At 41.0% G+C, this 15,238-nt stretch overlaps 1 protein-coding gene across 1 annotated transcript in view; it reads right to left on the bottom strand.

The window, feature by feature from the left end:
• Positions 1 to 15,238, bottom strand: part of kcnh3 (potassium voltage-gated channel, subfamily H (eag-related), member 3) — a 110,272-nt gene that overhangs the window by 45,153 nt on the left and 49,881 nt on the right. The window contains exon 2 of the mRNA XM_029459159.1: positions 1,603 to 1,836. Within this exon, the coding sequence (XP_029315019.1) occupies positions 1,603 to 1,836 (234 nt within the window). The remainder of the gene's footprint in view (positions 1 to 1,602; positions 1,837 to 15,238) is intronic.

Genomic DNA, 15,238 nt, shown 5'->3' with positions numbered 1-15,238 from the left:
ACGCTGCAAATAAACCAAAGTAAGTGCTACATACATATTTAGTTATTGGTGCATCTGAAACAGATGGTTTTCAGTCTGCGACAGCTTCTTATCAATCGATAGCATTCATATGTAGTTGTATGTATTTTCCACTTCCTTAAAATCCCTCCTCGTCTCCCTGTTGGGCTGCTGAGCATGGGAGTCGATCGAACACACGAGGCGGACATTGCAACATGAAAGCTCATTTGACTTTTCACGATTTCCTTTCATATACTCAGTAGTGAATTAAATCCCTTAGTAATCTGGCATAACATCACATCTACAGTACATACTATGTTCCTCAGAAGAATGTGTTTTTGTAATAATATGGCTATAATTATTATTCAGGGGAAATTTGTCTTAAATGCTGTTTTTAAGAACAATTTGTTCACACTCACACACATTGACACCTTTCAGCTGTCAGCTGTACGGAGATGATGTGACGTTTAAAGGAGTACTTCACCCACACAATGATTATTTGTATATCAGTTATTCACCCCGTGTGTTACCTTGAATTCTTGAAGAAAGGATCCAGGGTGAAGGAAGAATCAAGCGGCTTGTCCTTGTGAGTGTTTTAAATATTAAGGTTTCAGACTGGATGACAGTGCACGAGAGTTAACGAATGTTTTGATCCCGTTTGATTCAATTCATCAAAACTTTTCTCCACTTCTGGATTCTGTGTCAGTAAATCATTATGAGATGCGAACCCTCAGATGCTGGACCAATTAAACATCCGGATGTTTGATTTCTAGCGTAGATGTTATCACTGCGACACTTTGTAAAAGAACTGCACGTCCACCTGATGTGACATAAACCACTAATGGAAACACTGAACTGAAAGTATTAAAAATCCAAAGGATCATACTGTTATGACCCCGTGTCATCATGTGTCCTCCCCTCAGAGTGTGCATGTGTGTGAGTGTGCATGTGTGTGAGTGTGCATGTGTGTGAGTGTGCATGAGTGTGAGTGTGCATGAGTGTGAGTGTGCATGTGTGCATGTGTGTGAGTGTGTATGTGTGTAAGTGTGCATGTGTGTGAGTGTGCGTGTGTGTGAGTGTGCATGTGTGTGAGTGTGTATGTGTGTAAGTGTGCATGTGTGTGAGTGTGCGTGTGTGTGAGTGTGCATGTGTGTGAGTGTGCATGTGTGTGAGTGTGCATGTGTGGTGATTGGACCATTTTCTCAAGTGACCTGATTGGTCCACCAGATGACATCCATCCCTTTTAAACTGCAGCCTGACCTTCAGTCGCCCCTCTCTGCTGCTCCCAACAAAGAGCAGCATTGAGTGTGTTGGTGTGTAGTGATTTGTGTGTTCTCAGTGTTGTTGTGTTTAAGAACCAGGTGAAGGAGTTATTGCTGTAAATATTCAGTTTCTGTTGTCTTTACTTAAAGAGCGGTTTGTGAGAAGTGTTTACTGATGAACCTTTTCTCTCTTGTTTGAGATTTATATTGTGTCGCTGGACTCTCTTGGGAGTGAGAAGAGTCTCCTGTCTACATCACACACACACACACACACACACACACACACACACACACACACACACACACACACACACACACACACACACACCTGGTGCAGTCTCACCTTCCTTCTTGTAGAAGACCAGTTCGGTCTTGAACTCCTTCCTCTCGTCCAGGGCTCCTTGGATCTGGGCCGTTAACTGGTCACTGGTTTCCGGGCCGTACAGGAAGTGACAAGCGCAGCTCTTCTGCATGAGCTCGGCGCGGGCGTAACCCGTGAGCTCACAGAACCCGTCGGAGCAGTACACGATGGGGTAGAGCGTCTGCACCTGGGCGTTTCCCAGAACAAAGTTGCTGTCTGCAAGGAGAGAGGAGAGGTAGGAGAGGGATCAATGCGGCTGCAAAGCAACATCTGATTATATATATATGTATATATATTATATAAGTAAATAAAGGTTGAATTTTATATGTATTTGTGTGTTTATATGTCAATACTGTTTTTGTTTTCTATTTCTAGCCAAAGCATATTGGATTTGCATTGAGAATTCTATTGTACCAGAGTCTAAATACACAAGTGCATATGTGTATTCTGCTTTCCTCAAAGAAACCACTGCGTTACATTTCCATCAAATGTTCAAACACAAGAAGCCGCCTCGTTGTGAGAGACGTCTGGGAGCTCGGCTGCTGGTTTGCAGAGCGAGGAGGTCCGGCAGATCAGTAACACGAACTGATCGGGTGAAGTAAACACTGTCAGGAGTCGTCACTAAACCTTACGAGGTTTCTTTAAATGATGCAGCCTGCAGCACATCCGTCCTCCCTCAAGTAACTTGTGTGCAGACAGGAACATGCCCGACACGATGCTCTGTTTGCTTTACAAACTCAGCTACGCTCTGTTGATCGGTCATCAGCAGAAGATAGATATGTGTGTGTGTGTGTGTGTGTGTGTGTGTGTGTGTGTGTGTGTGTGTGTGTGTGTGTGTATACAAAGTGGAACATTTTGCCAGTGCATATTAAGTTAATGGCCCCAGGCATGTTGATGGGTGAACCCTCTAAAATGGACTATTTATTACTTTGTGCTCAGGCGTCCTCCTTGATCCATCAATCCTGAAGGCCCTCGAGACCTCCTTATTAAATATTTCATGGTATAATGCTGATGTGTGAGGTGTGTGTGTGTGTGTGTGTGTGTGTGTGTGTGTGTGTGTGTGTGTGTTTCACTGCCTGTGTTGTTGAGACTTATCAAGCCAGAGAGAAAGGCACATGTGGAGGGGAGGACACATGTTCCCGTGTCTGCACAGAAGAGGGTGGACGTCTGCGTCCACGTGTGCAGGAGTTTACACAACTTGTAGTATTTCTCACACGAGCAGATCTCATTAGCTAATTACTCCCATGTCTGACATGTGCACACTTCCTCTCTCTCCTGCTCTCACTTTCTCTCTTTCATTGTCTCCGCGGGGACAACAGAGACAATGGATGATGCCAGCAAAATAAACACCAAACATGTCATCCTGGTTTGTCTCTTCAGTTTACTTTTTACCTTTTGTATTTTTGTTATTTTGCAAGCTTTTTGGAATAAAGCCCTCTTTTTGTTAATCTCCTCGTCTGCCGTCTTGCATTTGAGTCCTCACCTTTTCCCCACCGTGACATGTTGGGTTATTTCCCAAAACAGAAATGCAGCATGGATGCAAACTTTTATATTCTGCTCTCGCTCTTTTAATTCACATTTGGGACAATTGTGAGATGTTAGTACGTTAGTCTGGGTAAATTAGCCAACAGTAATATAAGAAATAACACAAACATTGGGTCAAAACATTCCATTTACTTGTGTTTTATTGTCTTCTTCTCAAGGGTCCTGGGGAAATGTTAGTGTTTACTTTCACATTTTAAAAAGCTTCAGTAATTTCCTAAAGTTAAACAAACTTCGGTGCATTTGTTGGGGAATATTTCCAGCACATTTTGAGCAGAAGATAGAAGTTACAGCAGCAGATGTCATTCTAATAAAGGAAAATGTCACCAAGGGCAACAGTGACTATATATGTTAACAGTTTTTGAACCTTTAAGGCCCAGAGGAATAAGATGCATCAGGCTTTGGCTTAGGGCTGAACCATTACTCCAAGATTTATTGTAATCGCAACATGAACGAGTGCAATATCCAAATCGCAGGAGGCTCAATATGTTTTAGAAGCAAAATATCATTCTGAATGTTTTGAGGTGCTGCAGATCTTTTATTGTGCAGATATTCACAGAATAATGATGCAAAGAGGATAATTTCCTCCACTATTCTGAATCATAAGTGCAATATTAGTCAAAATAATAGCAATTAAATATCTATAGTTGTGTTGAAAATATGCAATACATGCATATATATGTATTACAAGCATTTTCCTTCAGGACAAGATTATTATTTGGGGGAAAATCAATTGTGACAGCAACAAGAAGATTGAGAGTAAAGAGGAATGTTCAGTTAAATAAGTGGAAGAAAGAAAGCGTTACACACGCACACAATCTAACTTGTTTCTAAAATGATCATCAGTCATTGTTAGCTTCAGTCTTAGTTTCTGTTGCCAGGATACAGTTTTCATGTTCATCTTCCCTTAATGACTGCCGTGATGGATGTCCGTGTCTCTTCCTCTACCTCACTGTCACTGTCATTCCTCATCACTTTCTCAGCAGCGGGGTTGAATTTGTTAAATAGAGGTTTAACTCCCTCCTCTGTGATTGTTCTTGTCAGTTCTTGCTCAGTGTTGCTTGCCTGCCTTCTTCCTGTTCTCCTTCCTCTAAATTCAGTTGGTTTTAATGAATGCTTCTCACTGTCTGTCTTCTGCAGTTATGTAACTTTCTGTGCCGGTAAAATGGGGCTGTCTGCGACTTGAATAACAAATGAGAGGTGCTGGATCTGACCTGCGTGTGTGTGTGTGTGTGTGTGTGTGTGTGTGTGTGTGTGTGTGTGTGTGTGTGTGTGTGTGTGTGTGTTATACTCATTGTTAACAGATTGATCAGCTGTGTATGCTATAAGGAAATGGGTCAGTGAACCATTATGTAAATCACTTGGTAAAGTATAATGTATTAAAGGTGTAAGATGTGCCAGAATTTAAACTTAAAACAATGAAGTAACATTACCAACAGTGTGAAGAGTGTTGACGTTAAAGACGTCTCTGTTGCAGAGATATCTCCTGAAGTTAGCATGCTAACAGCTAGCTGCGCTCCTTCCTGTCTTGTAATACCACTTGTTCCTCTAGAGGTGATAGTGAGTCAGTGCAGCTTCACTCTTAGTACAAAGAGAAGAAGAAGCTGCCTGACTCAAATATTACAGCCATGTTCCTGTTTCATAGTTTGTTTATTGGACTACATTTAAAGTGGCAGAAACGAGAGAACCACCCGCACCCCTTACAGTGTTCAAATGTCTTCAAGTCTTTAAACTTTGAGAAACTGGGACGCACAATTTCCACCGTTTTCTGACATTTTATATTGGAGAAATAATTGTGATTATTGATAGTAAAAGTCTTTGTTGCAGCCCTAGTGTATATATACAAAGGATATACCATAAAGTATACATTCTACATCTTATAAAAACACTTTCTTTTCATATAGGTACTCTAATAAAATAAATATCTGTATCTGTGCTCGTGCAATTTCTCTATATACCGTGCACAATGTGTGTACTGTAATAGATACTCAAACATAAAGCTGTATGTACCTTCTGTGAAACGCAGCCTAAGGCACCACCATAACCTGACAAATGACAAAGCTACAGCCATGACTGGCCTTTAATGTGCGCTTCTAAGTCTCCAATCTCATCAAGCTGTCAGCGGAGTGATCCACGTCTTTCCCTGGGCAACATCTGACGGACGGGCAACCTGAACACAATCACAATCATGTTGGAACACGTCCCCTGTGAGGCCCATTGTCCTATTGTCCAGCCCACAGCCAAAATAGCCACTTGTGGAAGAGCCTGCTGCACGGTGCCGTTGTTAGTCCGGAGAACAGTACGTCTTTGTCAATGAAAACAATGAGAATCAATAAATGTAACTTTTATGGTTTTGTCTCGTGTTAAGTTTCCATATTTGCCAGCAAGGCAAACGGCCCAATGTCCTCCTAAAGTTCTGTCATGACGTACACAAGGCTCAGGTGTTGGTGGCACCGCTACACAAAAATGGCAACATGTATGATATTCAGGCTTAGATGCACAATGATGACGACAGAGTGACAACGTTTAAAGTTTCCTCTAATAATCACAAGCTTTGATAATCGTGAAAATGTTTTCCTGATTTTCTCTGTTTTATATCATATTAAAATATCACCTTGGACTTTGAAAAAACTGGACAATTCTTTGACTATTTTCATGACATTTAATAAAATCCATTATTCGAGAAAGAAATCGGCAGATTGTTCGATCATAAAAACAATTGTTAGTAGCAGCTCTTATACAACACGGACGCCTACAACACACATACAACACATATTAGAATCAAGGATCCCAGGGCAATGCAATATGTGCACATTAGTAGAATATTTGATTCTATTTATACATTTTATCTTTTATCTGGTGCATGCGTGCGTGTGATGGGATTAAAGGTTCACCCTAAAGCAATAGTTTAACTGTGCAGCTTTTCTTGAGTGTGCGCTCGCTCACTACCACATCATAAACCGCCCCGTGGCACTGACACTCACGATTGTTACGAAGTGCTTTGAGGAACTGGTTCTCCTGCACATCAAACGCCGCATGCCAGCTAGTCTGAACCCCCGACAGTTAACACCTCCTGCCAACACATCCACAGAGGTTGACATTTCCTCCACTCAGCCCTCACACATCAGGATGGTGTTCGTTGATCAGTATTAACCACATTTCTCTCCCTGAAACTCAAACGTTCAGTTTCAAGATGACAACATCAGCTTGTTTGGAAACATCAGGGAGACTTCAAATTGGGAACAAAACATTTGCAGGGTGGTGCAAAGAGAACAAGCAGTTGATCTACATCAGTAAATGTTAGTAGGTCATGATAACGCGATAAACAATATTGTTGTCATTTTAAGACCATTTTATGCCACTAATATAATGATAATATAAAAGCATAATAATACAAGTAAACCCTTTAAATTCTTAAGAATATTCAGATATTGGAATTGGAATATGAAATAAATAAATAAATACAGCAATAAATAAACATAAACATAAATACATTAAAACTAAATTAAAAATGGACTCTCTGGCTCTGTTATCAAAAATGTGCAGTGTCTGCGTAATGCCCAAGTCTTACAACAGTAGAGAAAACCCTGCTGTTTATTCTTGTTGGGTCAAAGTTAAGGAACAGTGCTTCTGAGGTTGAGCCGATGAACCATGCCATTTTCCATTTGTCATCAACCAGTGAGCCCAGGGTGGTGATTTAGAAGAAAACCCTCGACGCCCCTCCACCCACTCTTTCTCCCATTCCATACAAGCATTTCAAAGATTTCCATTTCCTGGAAGGGAGTTTAATGGACAGTACATACAGTCCACATTATATCTGGTCCATTAGCTATGAAAATTAAGCTTAAGTAGCTAGTCATTGAGGACTCAATTGTATAATTAGCTCTGCGTTTAATCTTTTCTCTTCTTTTCTACTGCTTGGCAACATGTCAGCGGCCATTACTGTGCTCCTCTTAGACTGTCAATCAAACCCTGCCAGTGAAGCATTTATTATTTTCGGACTTCCCTATTGTGCAGCTCTTTAGACGTTTTCTGCAAAAGTGCTGCGACAAAATCAGAACACTTTTACTGTGGCATTTAACAAAGCTAATGTAACAGTTTGTATTTCTTTTATTTGTTAATGGCCAAAGTAAATGATAACATTTAATGACAAATGAACGTCCTTCGATGTCCCTAAAGTCAAGCAGGGTGTCTCAGGATATTACAGCTCAAAGTTTTTCTGAGATACGATCATATAAAATTATCTGTGCTGGTTGCTCAGATAGACTTTTATGAACTGTCAGAGTAAATAATTGGGGAAATGTCCTTTCAGCTGCTTCTCTATGTCTCTTATTTTAAATTCTGCTGTCTAGACCTTTGTCACTGTGGTGCAGCTGCACAGCAAAGCAAAGAAAAAGAAGACATTCCCACACAGACTTTATCACCCCACTAAACATTCTGCTCCATCTTAATGGTAAATATGTGCTTAGCTTGAATGTGACCTTCAGATTGATCTTGTCGCAATAGTGTCTCTGAAGCCAAACTTTTTTCAAACTTTTAAATGTGGACTTGTTCACAGCGGTGCACGAGGTGAGTCGGCCATGACTCCTGATGTGTTTCTGCCTGAGGCCTGTAGCTCGTAGCCTCAAGTCCACACACTTCACAACCTAATGCTGACTCAACACTGCAAACACTGCAGTAAACATGGAGAGACTCTGTATACATGGAGTAATTCAAAAAACATTTTAGTTTGTCTTGTCCTTAAAAAGCTTTAGGCATTGCATTTTGATAATGTAGCATTTTGTAGCATTGTGAAAATATTAATGTTCTAAGACTGAAAACAAAGAGAGCACCCAAACCAGACTACCGTGATAACGACCTGTCAATCACAGGTAGCCCCGCCCTAAAGAGACGCTGCTTTATCCTCTATTTTACTCTAAATGTTTCCATAAGTTACTAAATGAACATCATGTTGAAGAAGACTTGAAACTACAGACTGAGACATAAACTCATCAGGAAAATGTTACTGAGGTAATAAATCAAGAGAGAAGTAGAAAAATATTCTCATAGACTTCTATACAACCAGAGGAGTCACCCCCTGCTGGAGGTTACAGAGAAGTAGAAACATTTTCTCATAGACTTCTATAGAACCAGAGGAGTTGCCCCCTGCTGGAGGTTACAGAGAAGTAGAAACATTTTCTCATAGACTTCTATAGACCAGAGGAGTCTCCTCCTGCTGGAGGTTACAGAGGAGTAGAAACATTTTCTCATAGACTTCTATAGACCAGAGGAGTCGCCCCCTGCTGGAGGTTACAGAGAAGTAGAAACATTTTCTCATAGACTTCTATAGAACCAGAGGAGTCTCCCCCTGCTGGAGATTACAGTGAAGTAGAAACATTTTCTCATAGACTTCTATAGAACCAGAGGAGTCGCCCCCTGCTGGAGGTTACAGAGAATGCAGGTTTAAGGCTCTTCTGAACCCGGACCCGGAGATTGTTGCTTGGTCCAGATTTATGAGGGTACTTTTAAAATAAGGATGTCTTTTTCAAATGTCTGTCTCACGTGAGTCTGAGGGAAAAGGTTATTTATATAGTTAATTATTAATTAATTAGTGATTAAAAAGTAGAACTTGAGGAAAGAAATGACCAATTAACACCAAATTAATTCATACGCAAGATGCAAATGACCAAATCAAGGAAAGGAATTATCAGGAAAATAAGTATATAATTTCATGCTATAAATATAATTGACTTGGCTTGACTTGAGATGACAGCAGCAGTCTAATAATCAAACTTTCTGCCACCTTCAATATTTTCTAAATGGAAGCACCGCGGCCATGTTTGTGTGATGGTGACAATCTGTCAATCATACTTCAACATTTTCAAAGAGCTTAAATTGCTCTACATTTTTCTTTCAAGCGCATTTAGCCGAGGAGAGCAGCCTCTGTCACTTGTGCACATTTTAAACAGTTAATTATTAATTAGCTAATTATTTATTTCCAGGGGGTATTTGCTGTGTGATGGATAGTGTGTGTGTGTTCATGCTGAAGCAGAGGGAGAGATGGACAAGCTGAGGGATTGATCCTGAAAACATGCCTGAAGGCACAGCAGCTGTACGGCCTTGATGAATAATCTAACACATTGGCGTGGTAACAACGTGAGATGATTGCAGTCATGGACCGTGTGTGTGTGTGTGTGTGTGTGTGTGTGTGTGTGTGTTTCTGTATTTGTTTACTTCTGTTTTTGGGCAAATATCCTGATTAAGGTGAGATCTGTGTTTCAATTTCCAGCTATCATCTTCAGGAGTATTGTGTGACTGATTAGGGGGAGTGGCCAGCACAGCTGTAGCCACCCAAGTAATCAAGTCTGAAAATTAAATACAATTTAAAAAATAGCTTTTGTTTGGAACGGCAGCCTTATTGGACAAAGACTCGGGAAGACAAAGACAAAGGAGTCTTTTGAAGGAGTCTTCATGGGAGGATAAGTGGGAATCACAGCCAACATTAACTGGGTTAAGTGTCCCGTTCTGCCTGCTCTTCCCTCTCCTTCAAATATGTGTATACTTTCCATTTCTGTTCATGTGTCTTCTCGTAGATATTACAAGCCTCGCACATGCTCACAACATCACCGTAACCTCAACTTTTATCTTCTCGCAGGAGGCCTTTGGAACTGCCAGTCATCTACAGAGTTCATCTCTAGCTACGCATCCCATCAATCCCTCGACTTCCTTACTCTCCCTGAGCCTTGGATCACACCAGCTTCCACCCCTGCTGCTCTCTCCACAGCCTACTCCTTCTTCCACTCACCCAGACTCACTGGCAGAGGAGGCAGTCTACTGATCTCTCCCAAATAGAGCTTTTCCCTCTACCCATTGCAACACTTCACTCCTTTGTCTTTCGAATTTCACGCTGTTACTGTAACTCATGCGGTAAAGTTAAACATTCTTGTTCTCTACCATCCTCCAGGTCCTTTGGGGGAGTTTTTGGAGGAATTCGACGTCCTCCTATCTAACATCCCTGAGAATGGCAGGTCACTCAACTGGGACCGTCCTCCACCAGACCCTCCAAGAATTGGGCATCTCAGGCACTACACTCTCCCTTCTCAAATCCTACCTCAAAGACCGCACCTACAGGGTAACGTGGAGAGGATCTGTGTCACCAATGGAGTTCCTCAGGGCTCCGTCGTGAGTTCCCTCCTTTTTTAAAATCTGTACACCAATTCACTTGGCTCTGTCATTCACTCTCATGGCTTCTCCTACCTCCGCTACGCAGATGACACTCTACTGATTCTGTCTTTCCCCAGGTCTGAAATCCAGCTGGAGGCACAGATCTCTTCTTATCTGGCGGACATCTCTCAATGGATGTTTGCACACCACTTAAAGCTCAACATCAACAAGACCAAACTGCTTTTCCTTCGATCGACTTTGAATTGATCAATATTGGCTCAATAAATCCTGATCGATTCACAATCGTTTTCTATTTTAAATCATTCAGGATATGCCAGCTGACAAATAAGCCATCAGTTTCAGTTAATGATATGACAGCATGTGTCAAGGAGTAGTTTTAAGGTTTTAATCACAGGTCCTTGACCTTTCTGAAGCCCCCTGGTGTGAACATTAGGAACCAGCAACAGATCAACGAACTGGAAGTGCATTAGGTGCACAGTTGGTATATTAATCGCAGTGTGATTAGCAGCACTGGCAAGCCTTTCAGTTAACAGGGGGTGTTTCTGTGATAATCACATCGTAATAGAGAAAGTCTCTACAGCTCCAACTATAAATTCTTCTATGTGGTTATTCTTGTCAACATCTGAGAAAAAACGGCCTTTGTATGCGCTCAGAAATATAAATCCCCACCATTCAAAAGTTGTGTGTGTGTGTGTGTGTGGAATAGCAACATTACACACTGGTGCGCAGAGAACAAGACTTCAAAAATACATCCTGTCAAGACAGACAAAGATGGATTGACAATAAGAGAACGAAGAGAAGAAATAGATAAGAGCAAAGAAAGCTGCTGAACAATAAATGAAACCACACACAAGTCAGAAAGATGAGTAAAATAAGGTGCGCTATTTGTATATGACTGTCAGCGAAGCCCTCCACCCCATCACCTGCTGATTAAAAATGTGTTATATTATATACAGAAAGTGCATTGAGTGGTGCTGTAAACCACTATAAATATGTAACATAGTGCAAATGCAGGTCGTGACAAGTAAAAACCGAAGATCTAAGACTGTTATTTCATTCTAAAAGAACCCTGTTGGGCTGCTTTGCTTCCATACTTGGACAAGCAAGACGAAGGTTAGATGTCTGCTTTATTATTCAAGTTTTGAAAAAGTATGTTTCACTTTTAACGTTATGAAAGAAAAGACTATGAGAATGAGGAATAACTCGTGGGTTTAGCGAACGTAATTCTATTTTGGATAACGTCGGCTCGTGTTGCTGGAGCGTAAACTTCCCCAAATACAATAAAGCGCTAACGAGTATCCAGAACACAGCGGGAAAATACCACCAGTGACTTATTGTGAAGAAGGTTTTTCCTAAATGTGACCTGTAGCGCCATGAAATATAGTTTCGCTACTGAAAAGCTCTTTGGCCTTGAAAGCACTGACTTAGGTTACTACTGTGGATCGGTATTAAACACACTTCTTCAACATGTGGAGAAATCCGAAGCTTGACAGGCCGGCTGTGCATAGTCATGGTTACTAAGAAACGATTTTGCAATCAGTGGAATGGTTCAATTAATACCCGAACCCTCCCGTGACTTCTATAACAATTTAAGATTTACAAATCAAATTAAAGCACCGATTACACCGATTAGAGAGCAAGCATAACATTAAAGTCCTGCCGACTGTGCACGTGTAACTCATTCAGCATCGCTCGGTATATATCAACACATCAGCTGCACTGCTTAGATCATTATGTAAATGGTGAGTTTTAAAATTAACCTGGAGAAGTACTCTGTTAAACTGCACTTTGTGGTGACGAGGTGGATGCTGAATCCCTCAAGGTGACCTCTGACCTCTCTTTGGACGCGTCTCTTTGTAAATCAATAATGATTCACATAGTACGATTAAGACATCGTGTTCTGCACATGAATCTGGCAGACAGGCCGGCAGCTGCCCTAAGTTCAGTGTGAATGTCCCAGTACTCTGCCTGTTGGTTGAGGTTGCACATTAAACAGGTGGACTGATGGAGATCTTCCCAGCGGTGTTGAGCTAAAGTGCTCGTACTCCATCACTGACACAGGGAAGCTCCATCCGGCTCACGTACAGTAAACACACACACACACACACACACACACACACACACACACACTTCTTTCCCTGTCTTCTACATTGATGTTTCCACCAACCCCTCCTCTGCTCTTCATTCTGCTCATTCCTCTGTCTTTCTGTAACGTTCAGGATTGAATGCAACATGATACAAAGGTGTGAAAGGTCCTGACCTGAAATGATCCCAGTGAGGGTTCGGCTTGTGTTACTGTACACGGTTCAACAAGTGCTCATGAGACACAAGGAAGTATCTGTATGCAGAAACACACACTCACATCCAGACATACGTCCACAATTTTGATTTCATGAGCGTGTGGTGAGTTTTCTTAGACATGTGTGTTGTGAGGACTGTAGCTGGACTCTAGCTGAAGGCTGTCTGGTAATCAGTCCCTTCAAAGTGCCTTTAAAAGGGACCCTGGGCAGCAGCTTTGAAAAGTGGAATTGGTGGGGGTTGTCTGTGTGTGTGCACTCCTCTGATGCCCTTTAGAGGCTGGAGAATATAACTTCTGGGCACCTTCGTTTACTGCTGCAGCAGCATGTTAAACAGACAATAATAATGAGCATCTTGTCTGTAAATTGTCTGCAGTATTCACAGATTATACACATACAGAAGGGTTTAACGACAGGGTGCTGCAGAAAATGCAGCTGCGACTTAAGATGGCTCCTGAATCAACAGATTTAAGGAGCAGCAGAGAGAATATGAGCCCTCATGGAGGATCAATGCAAGATTAAAAACACATGGGTCCTGAGTTTGTGTTTGACAAAAGAGAGCGTGCATGCTGGGGGAAGAGATGAGACCGGCAGCAGTGTATAGAGTAAGGAAACAAACACAAAGCATAGATGATGGCAGAAGAGGCAGGAAATCATAAGAGACAAGAGAGAGATGCGCTCTGCAATAAGAATTGAGAAACAAAGTGAGGCTACTGAGAGACACAAACCACTTCTCTGGACCTCACCGATTGTTTTTTTTCTCCATCAAGTCGAACTCTTCTCTGCAGTGCCACACAGACATCTTCCCCCACTCTGTCAAGTCTTCAGATAAAAGGGAACAGATGTCCGCGTCAGACACAAGTACTACGCTGTCTCAACGACACCTCGGCTCATGAAAACACAAACAATGAAGAAGAATCTGCTTCATTTTTGCAGAAATGTTAAAGCTTTCAGGATAAAAGCAGGGAATTAAAGTTTTCTTATTGTCACCAAATCTACTTTAAACACACAAACCAACCATGTGTTTAATCCTGTCCGTCTTAAATCCTGTTCCTTCCAACTGAAAACTAAAAACGGATCACAAATGTATAGCTGCATTCTTCTTTTTGAAAGGTGCAGTAATCTCCTAAAACTAGAGGAGCTAACAGTCTGTTTGTAGGGACTATTTTCAGCAGCGGATTAATACCCAATTGCTGTACTAGAGGGTATTTAAAGCTCTAGGATGTGTAGACAAACTACTGTACAGTGTCAACATTCATGGTCATGTAGGAAGATGCAATGGTGTGGCTCAAAACACAATTATTGCTAATTGTTGGTCTTTTCCTTGGATTTGTTGACGATAAAAACAACATAAAATAACTGCAGACTTATCCAGTGAAATGAAAGACGTATATCTGGTGTCAGAAAAGAGAAAGTACTTGGCGAGGGTTAGATTGACGATGTCTGCATGTGTGCCCTTTGCACATTTATACATTACACAACGTCTCTCCTGGCCTCTACTTTATCCTCACAGATGATTAATGCAAGAATAATCAAAGAGGACACAGTGTCAGTTCATACAGCATGTCGTAAGAGTTTCATTTTTCTGCCATGATTAGTAATCTATGTTTCTATTTTAGTCGGAATAAAGATAAAAGCAAACAAACACTTTAAAACTATTTATTCCCATCGTATTCTGAAAGCCTGACGGAGGTCTAACAGCACATTATGTAATAACACCCGCATTTTGTAATAAATACAATTCCCTGCTAAATTAAAATGTAGAATTACGTGCATTATGTTGTAAGCAACCAATATGGATGTCTTCATCTGTACACGTGTTACATTTTTAGAAAATATAAGCAATATGGTGACAAGTGATGCAGTTTTGACCTATGAAAGACTCAATTTATTGTATTTTTATGAATGAAAACATTAATTTTGGTTGGTTATTACATCATGCATTAATGCATTTTCCTGAAATAACTACACAAAATGTATTGCATTGTGTGTATTAAATAATGTGGTGTTATTGCATAATGTCTTTGCAGACTGATTATTCATTGTGATGCTCCGTGCTGATATGCAGCAGGTGTTAATGAGGCTCTACAGGTGAGAGGAACAGAGCTTCCACCTCTGAGTCTGCTCCTGCTGCACGTGTGGATGATGCTTCCACTTTACAAACAAAAGCAATAAAAACAACATATATGATGCTCAAACTTCTCAAACCAGAATTCTCTTGAGTAATGGAGTAAATGTTCATGCACACATGCACAGAGCTATTACTTCAGCATCATCAGCCTGAGCTCCAAAGTGAATGGTGGAGCTGTTAACAGGCCTCCAGCTTGTATTGTTCCACTGGTATCCTTTCATCTGACTGATAGATGCTCTAATATGGAGAAATAATCTGCTTCAAACACGCCACCCTCTCTGACATGTATAGTGTCCACAACCAGGAACGTGTGCACACTGCTCACTCTCAGCTTTGCACTTCAATCATTTTGTCCAAGAGAAATTACCGAATCAATTACTGACATTATGGTGTGAAGAGGGTTGAATTTAATTAGTTAATCTGTCATTTAAGGCCTTAATTGGGAGCAAAATGTCTTTAAAAAAAGTCTTGAAAATGCTAAGAC

Source organism: Cottoperca gobio, chromosome 21, assembly GCF_900634415.1.
Source record: "Cottoperca gobio chromosome 21, fCotGob3.1, whole genome shotgun sequence".
In the NCBI taxonomy this organism is placed as follows: domain Eukaryota; kingdom Metazoa; phylum Chordata; class Actinopteri; order Perciformes; family Bovichtidae; genus Cottoperca; species Cottoperca gobio.
This window is presented reverse-complemented; position numbering and strand designations above follow the sequence as displayed.